Source organism: Callorhinchus milii, unplaced genomic scaffold, assembly GCF_018977255.1.
Source record: "Callorhinchus milii isolate IMCB2004 unplaced genomic scaffold, IMCB_Cmil_1.0 Scaffold2, whole genome shotgun sequence".
Lineage (NCBI taxonomy): Eukaryota > Metazoa > Chordata > Chondrichthyes > Chimaeriformes > Callorhinchidae > Callorhinchus > Callorhinchus milii.
The window spans coordinates 15,177,912-15,201,126 of record NW_024704743.1 but is presented as its reverse complement, the minus strand read 5'-3'; the positions used below and the strand labels follow the sequence as shown (position 1 = coordinate 15,201,126).

At 42.4% G+C, this 23,215-nt stretch overlaps 1 protein-coding gene across 15 annotated transcripts in view; it reads right to left on the bottom strand.

The window, feature by feature from the left end:
• The window catches only part of clasp2 (cytoplasmic linker associated protein 2), a 173,301-nt gene that overhangs the window by 74,801 nt on the left and 75,285 nt on the right, over nt 1–23,215 (bottom strand). For all 15 annotated transcript variants that reach the window (XM_042332202.1, XM_042332203.1, XM_042332204.1 and 12 more), the window contains 3 exons: nt 8,375–8,445; nt 3,344–3,436; nt 655–800 (listed from right to left, as the gene is read on the bottom strand). In XM_042332202.1, coding sequence (XP_042188136.1) covers nt 655–800; nt 3,344–3,436; nt 8,375–8,445 — 310 coding nt within the window. The remainder of the gene's footprint in view (nt 1–654; nt 801–3,343; nt 3,437–8,374; nt 8,446–23,215) is intronic.

Here is a 23,215-nt window from a genome sequence, read left to right as displayed (position 1 = left end):
CTGGTAGCAGCATTTACAGCACTGAAAAATGTCAGTAAATGCCAGTATCAGCATTGTAATTACAATTAGTACACTACTCCTTTTTCTTGTTGAGTAGTGTCATGGTTTAACGACCACTGGAACCTCGGTTTAACGTCTCAAATGTAGGATGGCACCTCTGAGAATGCAACAACCTATCCACCAGCACTGTATTGGAGTTCAGCTTAGCTATTGAGTTCAAGTTACGACATGGGGCTTGAACCCACAGCCTTCTGACTCAGAGGCGAAAGTATTTCAAGCTGAGCTACACTGACAGAAGCTATTGTTTATAGATTCAAAATTGTTTGAGATGTTTAAAAGTGAGATCGATTTGCATCTGGGTATGAAGGGAAAATGAAGAGAGGGACTGGAGCAGAGTTAAAAGATCTGTTATGGTCTAATAACAGAAACGCATTAATAATCACGGAGACCATCTAAGTTATAACATCAGAAATATTTTGCACATTATTGCTCTGGTCAACTTTAAAAAAAAGTTTTAGGGTGATGGATCACTAATGTGCATTCGATGTAAAATAGTTTAATCAAATAATGAAATGTAAATGTGAATAGGACTTGCTTTACCAGAAATATACTGAAATAGATAAACAATTTTGGTTATTTTTCATCAATACTCACGCCACAGTAATGCATGCTTCCCTGACAACCTGTGACCGTAGGTCTTTTGCTGATAATTTAAAGGCTCCTTCCAACAATCTCAAATGCTGAAAGAAACAGTCATACTCTGTAGCTCCAGCAATTAGTAAGGATCGAATCTTCTTCAGCTTAGAGACAAAATGAAACAAGTCAGTTCTCTGTTTTTATTCATTTCCAGTGTTTAAAAAAAACAGTAATGATAAAAATCTGAACCTTATAGGAAAAATCATGGCATTTTAGACACTATTGCTTTTGCAGTATTTATTTGCTTAACACATCACATTGTGAATTAATTGTTTCCTTTTTTTTAAATAGCAGAAGAACAAAACGTTGATACTTTTGGATAACCATAAAAATTCCTTTTAGCATAAGCATTTTCTTTAAAACGTATTTAATAGAAAATAAGGGAATAAATTCTTGGTCTTATAGCCCATTTTTTTTAAAGTAGGAAAAGTTTTCAACAATAATAGATTTTTTTTAACAATTAAGGGTAGGAAGAGAGGATAAGAACCCTAGTGTTACAGAGTTCACTAACCTAAAAAAAGGAGATTCTCCAACCTAATCGTTTCAGTTCTGATTAAGGGTCAATCAAATTAATTAACTGGAGAATTTATCTACTGATCAAAACAAGGAAGTAGGAAGCACTTTCACTTGGCTTTGGGTGCTGCCATTACCATTAGAACCTGCACCAAGAATGGAAAGCTCAATTCATAACAGTAGGTTACAGTAATAACCTTCGATTAATAATCTAAATATTTTAAAAATGTTCAATTGTAACATATCTTCCACGTTGAAGTAACCATATGTTACGAAGCAGTATGCCTACATCTCCACCACATGAGGAAGCAGATGACAAATCTTAAAGCATCACCAAGACAGCATGTGGAACCTCACGAAAGTTCAGACAACCTGGAGATGGTTGGAGCCATGAAGTGGCCTTTCTTCACCAGCTGTGCATATGACTGAGGTTACCAATTTCATAGAACGATACAAAGTTAACTTCTTGCACTTATATGGAACCCTTCATGTAGGATAATGCCTTGGATGGTACATAATGATGGGGATCAATGGCGTGCAATGGAAACGAGGAAGAGAGAGATGACCATGGGCTCAATTGGAGGTTTTAAACTGGATTTAAAGACAGAGAAGAGGGGAAAAGGAGGCAAATGAAAGGCAAAATGAGATGACGGCAGATAAGTCTAGTCAGCAGCTAGCAGCAGCACATATATGTTGGGTTGAATGGCATTTTTTGCGTAAGGCTCCATCACCCACATTCTTACCCGCATTAATTTCTACAAATCAATTGCAAATGGAGTAGAGGGCGGGAATTTCACAGGTTAGGGGTTAGTAGCTGAAAGCTCGACCACTTGTGGTAGCTCGGAGAAGGAAGGGAATATGCAGCCAAGCAGCCCGAGTCAGCTTAACAGAAAGAGAGCAGTGGAAATAGGGGATGATACAATACAAATACAAAATGACACGTCGGGACGACGTCCCAAGGCTCTGAACAGTCAGGGATTAGGACCGGAGTGGGGGTGGGGGGTTGGGATCTGGGAGGGTGGTGGGCAGAGAGGATAGAAGGATGGCTGAAGGCATGTTTGAAGAGAAGGGTCTTGAGGCATGCCTTGAAGGAGGCAAGGGCTGAAAGCCCGACCGTTGATGGTGGGGTGGGCCGGGAGGGGGACATAGAGCAGACCAGAGCCTGCTAAACAGAGGTAGCGGTCAGGTTGATAAGGGGTTATCAGGTTGGTGAGATAGGAGGGGGGAAGGCCATGGAGGGCCTTGAAGGTGAGGCTGAGATTTTTGAACTCAAGCCTCTGAGGGATGGGAAGCCAGTGGAGCCGGGCGAGCGTGGGTGTGATGGGGTCACGGAGCCTGGTGCAGGACAGGACATGAGCTGCAGAGTTCTGGATGATCTGCAGCTTGTAGAGGAAAGAGTTGGAAAGGCCAACAAGCAGGGAGTTGGTGAAGTCAAGCTTAGACCTGATGAATGCGTGAATGAAGGTTTGGTTGCCTAAGAGATTATGCAGTAGCGGAGCTGGGTGATGTTGCGGAGGTGGAAGGTAGAGCGGGTCATGGCACAGATGTGGGGGAAGAAAAGATAACAAGACACAAAGGTTCCTGACTAGCTTGGTGAGGTGGAATGTGCATCCTTGGATGCTGATGCTGCCAGTTTCAGAGATGCTGATGGGAGCCAATCAAGAGAGCCTCAATCTTGCTGACATTCAAATGTGGAAAGTCACAGAGACATGGAGGCACTAAAGCATGAAAGGAGGGCGAGGGCCTTGAAGTTGACCTGCTGGCAGTCAAGAGTCAGTGAAGTCTGGCAAGGACTGGGTGCAATGCTCTCATCTCATTCCTCTTTCTTTTGCCATATCCTTTTTTAAAAACTATTTTTATTCACTTAGGTTTTAATTTGTTCTGATTTTTGACAATTCTGTGTTTTGGCTTGGATTGGGGAGTAACTCCCTAAACTCATTTCAGCCTCACAGATACTTTACACCCATCCAATGTTTTCATTTGAAGTTGAGTTGAAGCAAGAACTATGAATTTTAACTTGTCCATGCAATATCTTAATGCAGAGTTCTGCAAGTCACTGAATGAACAGTTAAGTAATCTTTGTTTCACTTAATGAGCAGAATCAGGCTGACAAAAATATTTTTTCAAAACTTACAGCAATGATTCGCTGATCCCAGTCATGCTTATCATCCGACAGTATTTCTCGAATTTTGTTCAAGGTCTCTTCAAGTTCTCTATTGGAGAAAATCTGTAAGACAGAATGGCATGACTCACACAATTTTGCTTTGCAACTACCGGGCAATGATGATAAATAGCAAGGTCAGGAATTAAATTCCTTTTAAAGGATTCACTTCAGACTGCTTCCTCACATTTCAGCTGAATAACTCTTCAGGTGCTTTTTTTAAATTTAGATTTAGTGTGTCCATTGATTTTGAAATGCTCTCCCCATTGGCACATGTCCTTGCTCTTAGTTCCTAACCACCTGGTACTAGGGTGCAATTCCACAACCACATTAATAATTATTAATAATAATAAGGTTGTCCTCTGGGACTCTGCCCACATGGCCATTATTCATTTGTGAACCTAAGAAGGATACTCATCAGGTATCTTGGTGATGGAGGACATCACCGCTAAGCCTAACCTCTGCTCACCAAATCCCTCAAGAGGAATCTTTCTGCTTAAGTCTGCAACACTGTTACATTGAACACAATGGCAATCCAACACCTCAAGAAACACGGTCATGAATATAAGAGAATAAATATACTATTGCTGCTATCAATACTAACAAAAATATATTCAATAGCTTTCTAACATTACTTTCACAAACAACAACAACAACAAAATTACATTTATAGAGCGCCTTTCACGGCGTGAGGACATCCCAAAGCGCTGAACAGTCAGATGTCAGGGCCCAACCATGGGGGGGAGGGGTGGTGTAGGGGTGAGGGAAGGCAGAGAGGTGGGAGGGAGACCAAAGGCACGGCCGAAGAGAAGGGTCTTGAGAACGGCCTTGAAGGAGGCAACGGAGGAAGCGAGACAAAAGGACCGTGGGATGGAGTTCCAGAGTGTGGGGGCAGAGAGGCTGAAAACCCGGCCACCGATGGTAGGGCGGGTCGGGTGGGAGACATGGAGCAGGCCCACTAGACGGAGGAAGTGGGCAGGTTGGTAGGGAGTCAGAAGGTCAGAGAAGTAGGAGGGGGCAAGGCCATGGATGGCCTTAAAGGTGAGGATGAGGATCCTGAATTCGATCCTCTGGGGGATGGGGAACCAGTGGAGTCGGGCGAGGATGGGAGTGATGGGGTCGCGGAGCCTGGTACGTGAGAGTACACGAGCTGCAGAGTTTTGGATGATCTGCAGCTTGTGAAAGAAAAAGTTCAGAAGGCCAATGAGGTGACGAATGCGTGGGTGAGGGTTTCGGCAGCCTGAGGGGTGAGGCAGTGGCGGAGTCTGGCAATGTTGCGGAGGTGGTGGTAGGCAGTGCCAGTCATGGTGTGGATGTGGGGGAGAAAGCACAGTTCAGGGTCAAACAAGACACCCAGGTTCCTGACTGGCTTAGTAAGGTTGAGTGTGCAGTCGTGGAGGATGATGCTGCCAACACCTGAGGTGCGAAGGCGCTGGCGCAAGCCAATCAGGAGGGCCTCGGTCTTGCTGGCGTTGAGTTGGAGAAAGTTGGCCCTCATCCAGGACTTGATGTTGGATAAGCAGTCGATCAGGACCTCAGTAGTTCTGGAGTTCAGAGTGGAGGCAGAGAGATAGAGTTGGGTGTCATCCGCATACATGTGGAAATTTACCCCATGTCTGTGGATGATGTCACCAAGGGGGAGCATGTAGAGGGTAAAGAGGAGGGGACCGAGGACAGAGCCCTGAGGAACACTGCACGAGACAGTGCGGGGGCTGGAGGAGAAGCCGTTTGCCGTGACGAAGTGGAGGCAGTGTGAAAGGTAGGACCTGAACCAGTCAAGGACAGAACCTTGAAGGTTGAGGTGGGAGGAGAGGCGGTGGAGGAGGATTGAGTGGTCCACGGTGTCAAAGGCGGCGGAGAGGTCAAGGAGGAAGAGGAGGCAGAGGGAGCCCTGGTCACACCTAGTCAGGATGTCGTTTGTGACCTTGACCAGAGCAGTTTCGGTGCTGTGGGCAGCACGGAAACCCGATTGGAGGGGTTTATGGAGGAAGTGAGAGGAGAGGAAAGAGCAAAGCTGGGAGGCAACGGTTCTCTCAAGGACCTTGGATAGGAAAGGGAGATTTGAGATGGGTCGGTAGCTAGATAGCTTTGATGGGTCGAGGGAAGGTTTTTTCAAGGTGGGGGTGATAGTGGCTGCTTTGAGGGGGGAAGGAACAGTGCCAGATGACATAGAGAGGTTAATGATGTCGGCGAGTAGTGGGGCAAGGAGGTGGAGCTGAGATTTAAGGAGAGGGGTGGAGATGGGTTCGAGGGAGCAGGTGGTGGACCATGGAGGTTACCGTGTTGAAGACAGAGAAGGGGGTGACAGGATCAAAGGTCTGGAAGGAGGGACGGGTGATTGTTGAATGGGTAATTGTGTGAGGTGGGGCAGGGAGGGATTGGAAGTTGGGAGGGCAGTGGTAGCTGAGCGAATTCCCTCGATTTTGGACTCGAGGAAGTCCAGCATTTTCTCGCAGTGAGAATCGGAGGAAAGTATCTGTGAGGCGTGTCAGGGAGGGTGGAGGAGCCGGTTAGTGGTGGAGAACAGGAGCCTGGGATTGCCTTTCGCCTCCAGGATTAACCTGGAATAGAAGGATGATTTGGCTGAGGCGAGAGCGGAGCGGTAGTTCTTGATGAGGTCCAGCCAGATGGGGTGTGGACCGTTAGGCCGGATTTGAGCCAAGTGCGTTCGGCAGTAAGCGGAGGTGGCTGGTGAACCAGGGTGAAGATTGAGAATAGGAGGCGGTTCGGGAGGTAAGGGGGGCAAGAACGTCGAGTGTGGTGGAGAGGGTGCTGTGGAGAAGAGTGAGTGCAGTGAGTGGATTGTTGCGAGTGGTGAGCCAGAGGGGGAGGAGATCAAAGGTCTCCAGGGCAGCAGAGAGGGATTGCGGGGAAGTCTTCTTCCACGGGCGATAGAAGATGGTGGTAGGTTTGGAGGCAGCGGGGAGAGGGATATGGGAGTTGAGGAAGATGAAATGGTGGTCAGAGATGGCCTTGTCAGTGATGGTGACATCCGAGACGCTGAGGCCCCAGGTGATCACCAGGTCGACCGTGGGTGTGGGTAGCAGAGTGGATGTGGAGGGAGAGGTTGAGAGAGAGGAGAGACAAGTCTGAGGAGATGGAGCAGGAGGGTGTGAAGTGGAGGTTGAAGTCACAAAGTAGACAGACTTGATATTTGTAATTTTCTCAGCTTTTAACACTAAGACCTCACAAAAGGTTCAGACTGAACAATATCGGCAATGACAGATAGATGAACAGAATTCCCCTCATATTTGCTACAAAAGAAAATGTACTCGGGTGGGGGTGGGGGGGAGAATGTTACACTTAATGAATCATAGCCGCAGCGCAGATAACTGGTTATAAATTTCTATAAAATATTTATTCAGAAAATGAAATTTAAATATTTGAACACTGTTAATTCCTCAGAATCAGCAGTGGTGCCCCCTCTCTGCCATCCCCCACCCCCACCACCAACCCCCACCCGTGCTGCCTTTGTCCCAAACATGAGAGCACTATATCCACCCAAGCAGACACTGATCATCATAACCCAAAACCTCAATATATGCATTATAATGTTCACTCCACACCCTATATTCTACCTCACTATTTATAATAACCCTTGCATTTGATATAGTACCTTAATCTTTGAGATGTCTCAAAGTGCTTCATAGAATACACTTTAAAGTGAATTGACTGTATATTTTGTCAGCGAAACACGGCAGCCAATTGCGCACAGCGGTGTCTCACAAACACTATTGGATTGAGTGACCAAATTGTTTTTAAGAGATTATTATGCCCAGAAAAGCGATCCGCCAATTGACTAACAATTGGGTTCCTACTTACTGCTAGGTAAACAGTGGCGTGTGGAGTAAGGAAACTTGCCTAAGGTGTTCCCAAAATTAAAAAAGCAAAGACTGAATTTATTCATAAGTGCATTGTCACACGGACATCAAAAATACATTCCCCTTTAAATAGTCCCCCATACAATAAAATACAAAGGAACCATATATCTAGGGTGTCAATAACTCTAAACACCTGTGCACAACCTAAACAATCAGCATCCAGGAATAATCTGCATTCCTAAAATGAATATTTTCTGTTTCTGAGGCTGCCCATCACTTACATAAACAGATTGCTAGATTCAATCTGAGAGGGGGTAAAAAAAAAACTCAGAAAAAACAGATCGGTTCTTCAACTACAAAACTTTTGTCATCCACTTAGAATTACATAGAATGTTACAGAACAGAAACAAGTCATTTGGGCAAACTATTCGTTGCCAGTGTTTTTATTCTTTGCCAATAAAATAATCCTTGCATTTGCTGCAGCGCCTTATTAAGCGCTTCACAGGATTTTACTTTGAATTTTTGGACAAAAGTGGCAGCCAATTTGCACACAAATAGCTATTAAGTGAATTAATTTTTATTTGGGGGATTGTTGGCTGGGATATATTGCTTCTCTTTTCGAATAATGCCATGGGATCTTTAACATCTACCTGAACAGGAAGATGGGACCTTGGTATATCGTCTCATCCAAAGGATGGTGTGGGGTTCAAGCCCATGTTGGGACTTTGAACTCTCATAGTCTAGTCTGATACTCCAATAGAGTGCTGGAGATGCACTGCATTGTTGTAGGTATTATCTTTCGGATAAGACTTTAAACTTAAACTGTGCCTGTTCGGGTGGATAATAAAGATCATATGGCACTATTTAAAAAGAAAATAAGTTTCTCCCAGTGTCCGGCCCAACATTCCTCAGATAAATCTGATCATTCACTTTATGGCTGTTGTGGGAGATTGCAGTACAGAAACAGTCTGCAGGGTTTGCCTTCAAAATGGTTACTACACTTTATAAGAAGCCCTAAGAAATACTTTGAGACAACCTCCGGACATGGAAGATGCTACATCAAATACAAGGGCTATTATTGTTATTACTATTAATACCACCATTATTTAGTTCAATAATATATTGTAGTTAGAGTGCAAGTCATCGGAAAGGCTTTTTCCAAATGAATGTATTGTGTAAATACCTGTACTGTAGGCACGTCATCAAATGCTCTTGTGAAATCATCTTCATCCACTGCTCCATCTTTTGATGCCCCTGAATTAATGAAAAAAACTCCTATAATTATTTCATTAAACCAAAATGCTCGGACTAAACAAAAGATATTTATTCCTATAGAAAAGCAATTTTAATCAGTAAAACTCCTATAATGGTGGGACCATCTGCTTCTCTTTTGCGAAAACAAAATGGCTTTGATCATTGTTGTAATATGTACAACAAAACAAATCATTCAACACTGCAGTTGCTTCCTGGATATTGAAATGACCAGTATTTTTTCAAACAATTGATTTAAAAGGTACTCAAGCAAGTGAATAATAGATGCTGAGACATTTACAGTCTAATTCCAGCCCCTTGGGATGTCCTCCCGACGTGAAAAGGCACTATACAAATGTAATTTTGTTGTTGTTGTAATTCCCATTTCAAAATAAAACAACACAAATATCACATTTTATATAAAACCTATAAGTGGCCAAATAATAAAACATCTTCAAAGAATAAGCTGCAGCCTTGGGAAAAATGAGGAACTCATCAGAAATGTAGTCCTCCTTGGTTGAGTCAGATTCTCTATCACGGTTCACTTGCAGTGTTCTTATGAGGGAGATAGTAGCAACAGACAAGGAACATCAGACACATTCTTTTTAAAATGGCTCTGAAGTATTCTGCAAGATTAACATGAAGGTGACAACTCCTTCTTTCATATCAGAGACCAAGGTTCCAAGTGGGAGCAATAAATATAATACACTATGCATGGCTGTCCCATGAGCTCTTGCCCCATCCAGAAAATCACCAAAAACTCCCTTTTTTGCACATTTATTAGCACAACAAGAATATGAATAGGGTCAAAATTTGGAAAATAAAGACAACAATATAACCTTGGAGGGAAAACAGAAAGCAGGTCCCAAAAGCAGTTATGTAACACAAAAAGGACAACTCCACCACATGCACGACACCGAAGATACCGCATTCTCACTCATATCAAATGCAAGGATTATTATTATTATCCTTGCCCAACATTAGCCTCAACAAGAATGCTCATCAGATCTGACCTAGACATTGGTGGTTGCTAAACTGCTGCCAGAAACATTCTAAAATGCGGTATAGGCTTTCAAGGAATTTGTCTGGCCAGAAATGTGAGCAATTTTCTATCTGGCAGAATCCCAGTAGATCTTGATCTGTAGTCACGTCCATCTGGGAGAGGCACTCACTGTGAAACAATCTCTCCACATTCTAGATATTGAGGTTGGTTGTAGTAAAATTGATTTCATGAAGCTATTTAAAATTGGACTTCACTCAGATGACACGTCACCATGTTACACAATACACAAGACTAATGGAAATTCTACAACTATTCAATAAATCCTTTGTCAAATTAATCTAAACTAGCACATTGGATCATCCAACATGCATGGTTGCTTAAAATGAAAATGTTTCAACTAACAAATCATAAAAACAAATTAAAATGATAGATGAAACCACAGGCAGGTTAGCTAAATGTTATCTTTGTATGTACATTCCTCCATGGAATGCGAGCTTCCATCAATTCACTCCCCTGCTGCTGGGACGTCCTCCCGACGTGAAAGGCGCTCTAAAAATGGAATCAAGATCCTCGTCCTCACTTTCAAGACCATTATCCATGGCCTTGCCTCCTCCTACCTCTGACCTGCTGACTCCCTACCAACCTGCCCACTCCCTCCGTTCAGCGGGCTCCTGCCTGCTCCATGTCTCCCGCCGACCCGCCCTACCTCGGTGGCCGAGCTTTCAGCCTCTCTGCCCCCACACTCTGGAACTCCATCCCACAGTCCCTTCGCCTCTCTTCCTCCCTTGCCTCCTTCAAGGTCGGCCTCAAGACCCTGCTCTTCGATCGTGCCTTCAGTCGCCCTCCCACTTCTCTGCCTTCCCTCACCCCTAACCCACCCCTGCCCCATGCTCGAGTCCTGACCCCTGACTGTCCAGGGCCTTGGGACGTCCTCCCAACGTGAAAGGCGCTCTATAAATGTAATTTTGGTGGTGGTGTTGTAAACACATCTAATGGGCACCAATCTTGACATTAAAAAAAAGTTGTTAGGAATGCTCAGAAGGTCAGACAGCATCTATGAAGAAAGGAAAGTGAGTCAACATTTCAGGGCCATAACTCTTCGTCAGAATTGGGGTCTGTTGGGAGGGAGAGTCTTTTAAGGGCTGGGGGCAGGCAGGGCAAGGAAGACAAAGGAGAAAATGAGGTAGAAGACAGGGGATGATGGATTAAAGGGTTAATAATTCAAAACAAATGGGGGGATTGCAACAAAGCAGGGGAAAAGAGGTGTTAATACTGCAGAACAAAGGGGGATAAAGATTGCAACAAAATAGGCAGACCAGAGAGAGAAAAAGATGTGTCTGGGACCAAGATGATGTGATAATGGTCACAGAAGAGGGGGAGGGGGAAGGTGAGCTGTTATGGTCTGAAATTGTTGAAATCAATATTGAGGGCTGTAAGGACCTTAGCAGATAAATGAGGTGCTGTTCCTCGAGCTTGCACTGTGGCTCATTGGAACAGCGTAGGAAACCGTGGATGGAGAGGTCAGAGTTGAAGTGGCAAGAAACCAGAAGTTCGGGGTTGTGCTTCCGGACAGAACGGAGGTGTTCAGCAAATCGGTCACCTGATCTGCATTTTATCTCCCCAGTGTAGAGGAGATCACATCGTGAGCAGCGAATGCAGTAAAATACATTGATGGTAGTACACGTAAATCACTGTCTCACTTGAAATCTATGTTTGGGGCTCTGGACAGTGGTATGAGAGGTGAAAGGGCAGGTATTGCATCTCTTACGCTGGCATGGGAAAGTCCCGGGGAGGAGAAGAACTTTTGGTGGTGATGGAGGAATGAACCAGGGAGTCACAGAGGGAACGGTCCCTTCGGAACGCTGAGAGGGAAGGGGAGGGAAAGATACGCTTAGTGGTTGGATCACGCTGGAGGTGCCGCAAATGGCAGAGAATTATTTTTTGGATTTTGAGGCTAGTGGGGTGGAAAGTGAGGATTAGGGGGACCCTATTATGGTTCTGGGAAGAGGGCGAAGGCGTGAGGGTAGTGGTGCGGGAAATAGGGCGGCCAAATGATGGTTGTCCTCCGGGTCGTCAGGTTGCCATTGATATCACTTCCTGATATCACTTCATTGCTCAAATGCACACTACAACAAATTGTATTTACATAGTGCCTTTCACATCGGGAGGATGTTCCAAGGACAGTATCTGAGACAATGTATCTGAGCTGGCTTGGATTCGAGAAGTGGGGCCAAGTGAGGTGGGGTGGGAAAATGATCGAAGGTGCAGTCAAAGAGGAAGATCTTGAGATGGACCTCGAAGGAGGCAAGGGAAGGGGTGTTTGGTCACTTCAAGTAACTTATCTCACACCGCATGCCGCCGAAATGCTTTCATTACATAGAGGCTTGACTAAGCAAACTCACTGCTTGTCAGCCTCCCCAACTCCTCCCTCCATAAGCTGCAGATCATCCAGAACTCTGCAACCCGAGTCCTCCCACACCAAGCTCCATGACCCTATTACCCCCAGCCTTGCCCGACTCCACTGGCTTCCCATCACATAGAGGATACAGTTCAAGATCCTAGTCCTCTTCAAAGCCCTCCATGGTCTTGCTCCCACCTACCTCTGCGACCTCCTAACCCCCTACCATCCTGCTCGCTCACTCCACTCAGCGGGCTCCGCTGCTTCACGTCCTCCATCGCTTGCCCCATTATTGGCGGCCGGCCTTCAGCCACTCTGCACCCACCCTCTGGAACTCGCCCCTTCTCTTGCCTCCTTCTAGACCCATCTCAAAACCTTCCTCTTCAACTGTGCTTTTGATCTCCCTGCTTCCACCCCGCCCTCCACACTCCCTGACTCCGACCCCCAGCTTGGGTCCGAAACTCTGTCTGTTCAGCACCTTGGGACGTCCTTCCGACGTGAAAGGCGCTATACAAATGTAATTTTGTTGTTGTTATCTCAAACAGGTAACATCAGCATTGGTGTGAACAGACAAAGGGTCTTTCCTCCGTCATCCACCTCAGTGGATTCTTACAGCCTGGTTCGAGTCCTACCTCACAAACCACCAGCAGTACATCTGCACAAACGGCTTCTCCTCCCGCTCTCACCCGGTCACCTGTGGGGTACCCCAAGGATCCATCCTTGGCCCCCTCCTCTTTCTGATCTACATGCTTCCTCTTGGGGATGTCATCCACAGACATGGGGTACATTTCCACATGTATGCAGACAACACCCAACTCTATTTTTCCACCTCTCTTTGCGACTCCCAGTCCCCTGATGTTCTGTCAGTCTGCCTGTCAGATCTCAGGGGCTGGATGAGCGCAAACTTCCTTCAGCTGAATGTTGACAAGACGGAAGCCATACTCTTTGGCTCTCATCAACGTCTAAAATCTTACGGTTCTCACCTCCTCCACCTACCCGACCTCCCCTAAATCTCTCCAAACCCGTCTGCAACCCAGGCGTCAGGTTCAACCCCCAATTATCCTTTCTACCCCACATCTGATCCTTCACCAGCACCACTTTCTTCTACCTCTGACGCATTGTCCGTCTCCACTAATACCTCTCCCCAAAAGCCGCTGAAACTCTGGTCCATGCCTTTGTCACCTCTCGGCTGGACTACTCTAACGTCCTTCTTGCCGGTCTCCCATCCACTACCATCCATAAAATCTAAATCATTCAAAACTCTTCCGCCCGCATTCTCCCCTGCACGAAACTCTGCTCCCTGATCACCCCAGTCCTTGCCAGACTGCACTGGCTGCCTATCCCAGAGAGGATCAATTTCAAGATCCTCACCCTTGTATTCAAGTCCCTGCACTCTTCTGCAACCCCCGACCTCTCTGAACTCCTCTCTCCTCAAAACAGTACCCATTGCCTTCATTCCTCTGGGTCTGGCCTCCTCCTTGTCTCCGCTCCACCCTCGGCGGCCGTGCCTTCGGCCACTATGTCCCGAGGCTCTGAAACTGCCTTCCTCACTCCCTTCGTCTCGCTCCCTCCCTTCCCATTTTCAGGTCTCTGCTGAAGACCTTTCTCTTTGACCACGCCTTTGGTCACCATCCCCACCCTCCCCCTGGCTCGGCCCCGGGATCCGTTACTGTAAAGCGCTCTGAGACGCCGTCCGGTGTGGAGGGCGCTATATAAATCCAAGTTCTTGCCGTTGTTGTCTATTTATATGTTGTAATTTCTAATGATTCTAAATTAAGCATTGATATAAGTCTGCTAACCAGTTTCCGAAACATTTTAAATTGTCAATCTATTGAACATGATTATAAATAATGCTGTTAATTTCCTCACAGAAATGCTTCCTAAATTGATAAGAGTATTTTGCTTGGAACAGTGGAATATTGTGTTAACAAACAAACAGTTCTTCAGATTTAACTTGATATTACAAATCAGCTGAATAGGCACTGAAATGTCTCCATTTATACAAAAACAAAGGTAGTCTTTATTAAATCTGAACAGCACATGTTAACCATTACTAAATTACAACATTAACAGCATCTGGATTTTTTTTTACATGCAAGTACAAGTTTAGCTCAAATCAGCCTCAGTGCTTTATCACTTAAAATTGGAATGTACTTTGGTATTTTAGTCGTATATTGAAAAAGTGCCATACTGCAGCTATTGTTGCATTTTAAACAAAAACAATACGACAATAACAACTTGCATTCATATAGCACCCTCCACGCAGGTTAGCGTCTCGGAGCGCTTAACAGTGGTATAACCTGACTCCGAGTCGGGGAGGGCGATGGAGAGGGGAGGTGGCCGTAAGCACAGTCAAAGAGGAAGGTTTTCAGGCGGGACTTGAAAAAGGGGAGAGGGGGCAAGGGATTGAGGGAGAGCGTTCCAGAGTTAAACTACTGCTATGTACGTTAGAGCAGTGTTATGCTTTAGAGATTTAAGAATAACTGCAATCAGGAATGTCACAAATATTTGCCTACTCGGCTTTACACATTTTATTTTGACTTTTGAAAGAACAATTGACAGAACACATATAGAAAACCGTTTTGCCTGGTTAAAATTTAACATGTTTTTCAGAGCATATTCTACATTAATTAATTTATGCTACCTAAACATACATAAAACAAAAGATAAGAGACTGGGAGCGAAAAAGCACTTGAGAAAAAGGTAAAGGAAATTGGAAGCAAAAGGTTTGGAAAGAACTTGAAATTATTGCTTGAAATAGCATAGGTGTGGCCTAGATAAACGTTGTAAAAATCTGGAGCATGTGAACAGTCTTTAAATTCTACACAGGTTTACTTTTTTTAAAAAATGTTTTGCTACATATTTATGTTCCAATGCAGGAAATTGCAAATAAAAATTGCTAGGTGATTCACTTGATCTTGTATTTCAATTGCATTGAACAGTGCATGTTGGTCTCCATGATTTCTTTGTCTTTTTCACCTTCTACATAATCAATTAAGAAATCCAATCAGGATGTCATACAGGAAGAACCAGCTAAGTGCATTGAATGCTGAGACAAACATCACATGAAGATACTCTCAAATCAGCTTCAGACATGCCACATTTAGTAAATCAAAAGAAGACATTTTCCACTGTAGGAGTATTACAAGTCAGTGTTAACAACCAACAGCTTGATTGTGATACACTGGTGCGGCTCCATTCTAACACTTTTTTTCTAACACAAATTCAGTTTTTAACACAATGCAATGTGGACCCCATTTACAGCGCTGTGGAAATTCTAATTTTATGATTATGTTTCCTTTTCCAGATTCCCCCACTGGAGGGAAAAGATGTTTTGCATCTATCTTCATTATTTTGAATATCTCATTACATAATCCCATAACCAACTTGTTCACCCAGCCTCTAACTGCCAAGTCCCTATAACTTCATTGCTGGACTCAGAAACAGAAATTTACAACACAGAAGGCGAGTTGGCCATTCATGTCTGTGCTAGCTTTTTGAAAAAGCAATTAAAATGTACCTGTCTATTCCCCATACTCCAGCAAATTGTAGAATCAAAGAAAATCTTTCCAAAACTGGCATGTGCTTCCTAAAACGATGTGAACATAATACTCCAAATGAGGCCTGACTTGTGCTCTGTGGAACTACAGCAGCATTTCCTTCATTTTAGATTATATATCCTGTTATAAAGCCCAGGGACAGGGTCACCTTTTTTTTTGACTGTTTTCTGCATCTGGAACTTTTTTTTATAGTATTTTATACTTGAACTATTACATCCCATTTGTTCATGTATCCCTAGCTAAAGTTTCTCCCTTTATACATCCTAACTTCCATACGTCTAAATGTTCTGCCCAGTCACATAATCCTTTTGCAATTTTCTACTATAATTTGCAGTAACAGCTGTAAATATAGATGCATTACCCCCTGTTCCCATATCAAGATGATTTATGTGTAAATGATGGAAACACTATCCTCTTTTTATATCTATTTAATTTATGTATAAAGCGAAAAGCTGAGGCCACAGCACCAATCCCAAGGGAACAACACTGATCACTGCTGCCAATCAGAAAATGTCTCTTTTATTCCAACTCTCTCCCTACTTCCCAGTTTATTTGCTATCCATGACATGGCTCCAAGTTTATATTAACATTAGGCAGAAGTCTTTTGTGCAGAATCTTATCAAATATCTTCTGAACATCCATGTGGATGGTATCCATTGATCCGCATTATCTATCACCTCAGTGTTAGGTTAGATGTTAGCCCCCCCATCACACCATCACTGACTCCCAATAATAATACAAAAAAATAATCACCGAACGGATTGATTTCAAGATCCTCTCACTCGTTTTCAAATCACTTAATTCTCTTGGACCTTCCTATCTATCCAACCAGCTTACCACCCACTCCACCATCCGCTGCCTCTGCTCGGCTGGCTCTGGCCTGCTGATTGTCCCTCGTGCCCTTTGCTCCACCATCGGTGGCTGTACCTTCAGCCACCTTGCCTCTGAAACTCTGGAACTCTCTCTCTTCAATCCCTCCTCCTTGCCCCCTCCCTCCCCACCTTCAAATCCCACCTAAGACCTTCCGTTTTGATCATGCTTACCGTCACCTCCCTCTCCCCTGGTTCGTTGTCAGACTCCGAAACTGTGAATTGTTCTGGGATGCTACCCTGCATGAAGGGGCTATATAAATGCAAGTTGTTGTTGTTAATAGACAAAACAGCTAAAACCATAATGTTAACAATGCCTGACTATGGTTCTCCTATTGTTTAAGGCTTTCTCTTTAATAGTTCTAAACAAATCAACTATCACAATGTCTCAGATTTGCTGCAGGACTGCCTGACTTTGTTATGTGTGTTTGTTCAGAACCAATTCAACCCCAGTGAAACCCTACTTACCATTCATTTTATTATCTATAAAAGGATGAAGAAACAAGTCTTCAAACATACCTAACATCAAACATGAAACAGGTTCTTTCAGACTCTTAGTTATTTCATCTCTTCCCCACCTCTCCCAACCCACTGGACACCAAATTATTTTGAGGCATCAATTCACAGGCGCCAGCAAAGTTCCAGTACCTTGCCGATTCTTCACATGGAGGCCGAGGCAATACTTATCATCAAGCTATGCGAATAGGCAGAGAAATAACATCCAAGCGGATTCCTGCTCTCAATTAATGTTCACATACAACGTTTAATAGTGTTTACTGACACCTTAAAGGTGCTTCTTCTCATAGCCCTGGATGCTGAAGCCATTCATTGACTCCTACTACCAGCAACCCAAGTAAGGTCAGCTGACACAACTTTTCTGGCCTCCAGCTTCTTTGAATAGTACTTTAATCAAATGAGTCATGAGGGGAGTTTATATTATATTTTCTCATGTACACATTATCAACCCTATTTTCTCCTGCCATGATAACTATTACATGGTAATTATTTAAATGATATGAATGGTTTTAACACAGTCTCCTTTTGGATAAAGAACAGATTTCTTACAAAATTATAAAATTGCTGAATTAGACTAAGTCAAACATTCAAATCAGGTTTGCCATAAGAATTACCATTCCATCAAAATTAGCATATTGGAACATCACTTTTTCTAACCTTTTTCTGGAATATTTTATTTAGATCCTTAAAGTAATTTTTATCCTGATTCCAGACTGGTACTAATTTTTTGTTTGTATTAGAATTTATCCTACTATTGGGCAGCATCTCCATAAATTGTTAAATTGAGCCAAAAATAAACGGATCAATACGACCCCAAATCTAATCTTCAGGTTTAGAAAAAAGTGTAGATTCTGAAGTTGATTTTTAATTTCACATTATTGTTGGCTCATAGTAAGATCAGTGACAATGTATTTTAAGGTGTGAAAAGGTTCTTATCAGTTAAAATGCTTTATTGCTAAGCCCAAATGCCCTTATTTTAGGTGCACAGATTTAGCATTTATCTGCTCAGAAATTAGGCAGAAGGAACCCCATGGTGCACACCCTTTACTAAGAAAAATATTTGTACTGTTGTTCTGTATACTCTCTATCGAATTTTACCATTGACTCACGGAATAAATATCAGATGGGATTACATGAATGTGAAACATTTCCCTACGTATAAGAAAAATGGGAATATGACAAGTGTCCTTGCTAACTGACAGATATGCTCATGGGGATCGGCGCCCTATTTCAGTGGCGAGTGGATGAAATCTACCTGAAACGAAGAGCTCCTGACTTTGATGGAGGAGCTCTACAGTCCAGGGTAAGGTTATGCCTGAACCTCTGACCTATTTTTCCCTTTCAGATATTGATCTACCTCCTGTGAGTTTCCAGCATTTTAATAATAATATTCCTTGTATTTGATATAGTGCCTTATCACATCTTCAATGCGTCTCAAGGAGATCCACAGAATATTGTAAAGTGAATGTATATTTTGTAGGCAAAATGTGGCAGCCAATTGTGTATAGCAGTGTCCCACAAACAGTTGTGGATTGAGTGACCAAATTTTTTTTTAATTTGAAGAGATTATTACTCCGGAAAAGAGATCCTCCAATCGGCTAACAATTGGTTTCCTACTTACTGCCAAGTAAACAGGTGTGTGGAGTAAGGAAAATTGCTTAACGTTTCATCCTGCCTGGGAATCGAACCCAGGCCAGTGAGGCTAGTGCTCTAATCAATACGCTAACATGACTCCATTTCCTGTTTGTAGATTATTTTTTTTAATCATAAATGTTAAAAGAATATGGTTGTTGGAAACCTAAATATGGCGAACACAAAGAATATACTTGAATGTAAACTGCTGGATCACACAGTTTTTCCTTAAGCAACAGGGTGTGTGGGGGGCTGATGAAGAAAAGAATGCAATAACATGATGCACTGTACTTTGAATTCATGTAGACTCAACATAAAGATCGTAATTCAAGAAAAGACTAGTACATATTAGTTCTTTACACTAGTAGTTTTGAAATATTATGCCACTATTCTGTAAATAGCAGTAACCTTGGCAGCCTTCCTAAGCATAGCTCTTGCGAGATATTATTAGATAGGTTAGGCACAAAGAGTATGCTCTCCAATTTGTGACAGAAGAAACATTCATTTTTAACCGTTTGAGTAACTAAGCCAAGTCCTTTCCTGTCGCTCTCCAATAAGAGAATATCTTGATTTCATTTGAGAGATGAGAAGACTAGAAAGAAATCTAAAAATAAACATTAATAATCCTTGCATTTAATATAGCTCCCATCAGTCAACCGTGAAAAATGCTCAGCTTAGCTGCTTCTTTTTGGTTTTGTCATTGGTTACATCTGACCCAGAAACATTTCATTCCAAAACTCTATTCAGCAATCTATAGTTTAAATATTATTACTGTAACGTCTACCTCATGGGTAATGCCATTAAGTTTCACTGAAATCCCAAAGATAACTTTGTAAATTAATTTTTGAAAAAATTTTGCCCAATGTTTTCAATGAATAGCCACAAGCTTCAAAGACTTAAGTTTAGGATAAAGTGCTCTGAAGTATTTTAATGGTTATGATCATCAGATCAAATGCTGCATTGTTGGAGGTGCAGTCCTTTGAATAAGTTGAACCCAGCTCCTTTCTGCCTGTTCAGCTGGAAGTTAAAGATCCCATGGCACATTTAGCAAGAGAAGGGTATCAAGGGATATGGAGCAAAGGCAGGTAAATGGAGTTGAGGTACAGATCAAGCATGATCTAATAGAATTGTGAAACAGGCTTGAGGCTCAATGGCCTACTCCTATTCCTATGTTCCTCAGTGTCCTGGCCAATAGTCCCCCAGATAAAATTGGTCATTCGCTTCAGCCTGCTGTGGGATGTTGCTGTGCTCCAATTGGCTGTTGCGTTGATGTATAAAAAAATACCGTCACAATACTGAATACAGTAAATCCAAAGTGAAATAGAAAATGCAACATTCAGTAAACCTCGACTCCAGGTATCCGGAATTCGAACGAGGCTGAGTCTGAAACAGCAAAATTAAAAAAAAATTCTGTGGGCCCATCAGTAGGCTCAACTCCCAACTCTCCTAGCTTGTACCAACATGAACAGCCCAAATGATGTTTTTCCCACCTCACAGTCTTCACAGTGACTTTGACTCGGATTGAATCTCGTGAGCAGAGGACAGCTTATTCACTACCTTTCAACCTGTCTTCTTTTCATGGGATCGAAACAATTCCAATGCCCATACCAGCATTTATTGGTATTTTTCTGGTATCGGCATTGTAACTACACTTAGCTGCAAATTCCCGCTGGTCAGACCAGATTTCTCCCCCCATTAGTCTAGCTAGTTGGGGTTTTAGTGTACTGTTATGTTGCTCATATCTGAAACTAGCTTAGTGTTAAAACAAGCAAAATTGTTCTGCCCACAATAACATAGTTTCTGTCCTAAATTATAACATCTATCTCACAAATTTAAATACAGTGCAATAAATAAATTGTGAACCACCCATTTCATGTAATAATTTCTTGTATGGTGAACGACAACGCATTCAGTGAAATTAAATGATCATCACACAATTGCAAATGGCATCCATTTTGAATTCCCATCTCAAAGATTGAGGTTCCACTGTATTTTTAACATAATTAACTGAAAACAGTGAAAGGAACCCACAAACATAAAAATGAAATGCTATGTTAACTACAAATTCTGGATGTATACAGTATCCAGAAATTCTGATATTATCATAAATTAAGATATTATAACTCTTTGCAGTTATTCACATGGATTAGATCAGTCTAAATAGAATAGCACACAATGTTTCACTCTTGTGTGAAATCCTGGTGGAAGTTGCATCTTTCACCTCTATTTTTCACCAATTTCATAATTTCAGTCCAAACTACAGCCTTTTTTAAAAAAAAACACCTGCATAAACATTTACATTACTAAAAAAAAGGAATGATTTAAGTTTATATTTCAGAATAATCAAAAAGGCCAATAACCAATTTATAGTCACCTACGAAATAAATCCACAATGTTGTAAAAGCTAAATATTTTTGTCACAGTAATAGAAACTGGGATTGTACCAATGAAGCAATTAGAATTTATAGATTACAGAGATACAAATCCACTGACTGGACTCAAAATAAGTATATTCAAATTGATCGATAATCTTATGGTATATCTAAATTTATGACATCTCAGTCATACCTTGCAATTATGATGGACAACTCAAATTTTTTAATTGTTAACGTACAAAACTTAACATAGATACAAAAGAAGCTTTTTAAAAATATACTAGTGCAGCTATTTTTCCACAAAGTCACCATCACGATCTACACACTTGTGAAAATGTGGAATCAGTGCCAGTGTGCTGTTATGGTAAAATGATGTGCAAATAGCCTTTCTGGTTTCTTTGCGAAAAAGTTAACATTCGTGGAGCCCGCCCACCAAAGTTACCAATAATCATCTCTATGGCACCATGACCGATACTGAGATTCTCACTCAATTCACACTGAATGAATCGTTGATCTTTGCAGATCAGTTCATCAAACACACAAGTTGCATCTAAACATTCTGCATCAAAGAGTCCATTTGGAATGTCAGCAGCATTATTTCTCCTGCTGTGGAATTATCATAAAATAGTGTTATCTACAGGAACTTTGTCCAATGCAAACAAAAATTTACAACAGTTACCCATCATTTATTGAACTATGAGTGAAACTTGCATGAAACAGGAACTGCACTTCCGAACCATCATTTAATCCTGAAGTTATCAGGACAGAGGCATGGACACTTAATAGTATCCATCTTAATCAACCCTGATATCTCCATCTGATCTCACCCCTCCGAAGAAAACCCACTCTGCTGTCCTCCCATCACAGTATCAAGCTGCTTTTTAAACGTGTCCTGGCTTCAACCATTCTTACCATCAATCTGTTCAAGTCATTAATTACCTCTGAATAAAGAAAAACTTCCTGGAAGTTTCCTGAAATTGCTCTCTGCAACTCTTGAAGCCTATATCCTCTTGCTCTTCTGTTTTGGTACTCCCGACAGTATTGTTCTGGATTTACTTTTCAATCCTATTTAAAATTTTACACACCTCAAAAGCATCCCCTCAGTCATCTTCTCTCAAAATTGAAGAGCCCTAGCTTGGCTAATCAATGCTCATAATGCATCCTCCAACACTGGGGGTCACCCTCATTGCTCTCCTCTGCACTGCCTCGAGAGCCTGGGCACGGTGACCAGAACTGTGTCCAGTACTCCAGGTGTGGCCTGACCAAGCACTAGAAAGCCACAGTATGATGTCTGGAGATCCAAATTCAAATGATTTAGCAATTTGGCCTTGCATCCAGTTTGGCTTATTAATTGCTGCCTCACTTTGTTTTGACATAGTCAGCGATAAGTCAACCAACATCCCTAGATCTCTTTCAGCCTCCCCCTTAGGAAATTCTACCCCATCCACGGAGTGCACCAGTTTGCTTTTCTTACTTCCAATATGCAGTACCTTTCATTCATTGTAATGAATGTTATTTGCCAGTAATCAGCCCATAGGCATATCTTATCAGCTCTCTTTGTAGGACCTTTCTGCCTCTTCCAATTCCACAGCTTTTATTCTTATCAACAATCTCGTTAGTTATGGTCTGCAAGCAGTACTTCACATGTGTTTTGCTCACAAAACATACAATCATTTCACTTTATAGTATATTCTGCGAAGCGCTTTGCAAGGAATTATTATTATCTGTGTATGTACGCTGAGCCATCTGCTTTTCATGCCCATATCAAAGTAAAGGAAGCAGGAAACACCCCTCACTGCCATTTCTTTTTACTTTTTTCTGCCATTTTTTCCCTTCCTTTTTGCCTTCTCTGGGGAACCATCCATGGGTAACTCATCATTACCATGGCATCAACAGAGCATGTTAGCAGGCTATTCGAGAGGGGGACATCAGTCGATCCCATCTGCATCAGATGTACGCACATAACAACAACTTATATAGCATGTTTACACACATGCACCTACAACAGGGGTCCCTGGACAGCAGACAGCAGCAGAATTGGATCCTGAGACCAATCATAGCACTGTCAGCCCAGATAAGATCAGCTAATCAGATATAGCACATACCAGAGATTGAAACAAAGTCTTGCCTAGGCTGTATGGATTAGCCAATCACTGAATAAACTTGATGAGCCATCAGGGAAGCCTCTGCATCACTTTTAAGTCAATAAAGCACTATCCAGTGCAATACAACAGGGGTTATCGAAGATATCAACAAGTGCACTCTTAACATTTAAGACCATGGAGCAATTCGGAAACCTGGATTTTCCCTCAAATCTACTTGCAATTTGTTGTACCTTCAGTTCACCCATTGCTATTTTAGAATACAACTACAATTTCTAAGATGTTTCTCTTTATCATAGTCTTCTACAACTGCATTAT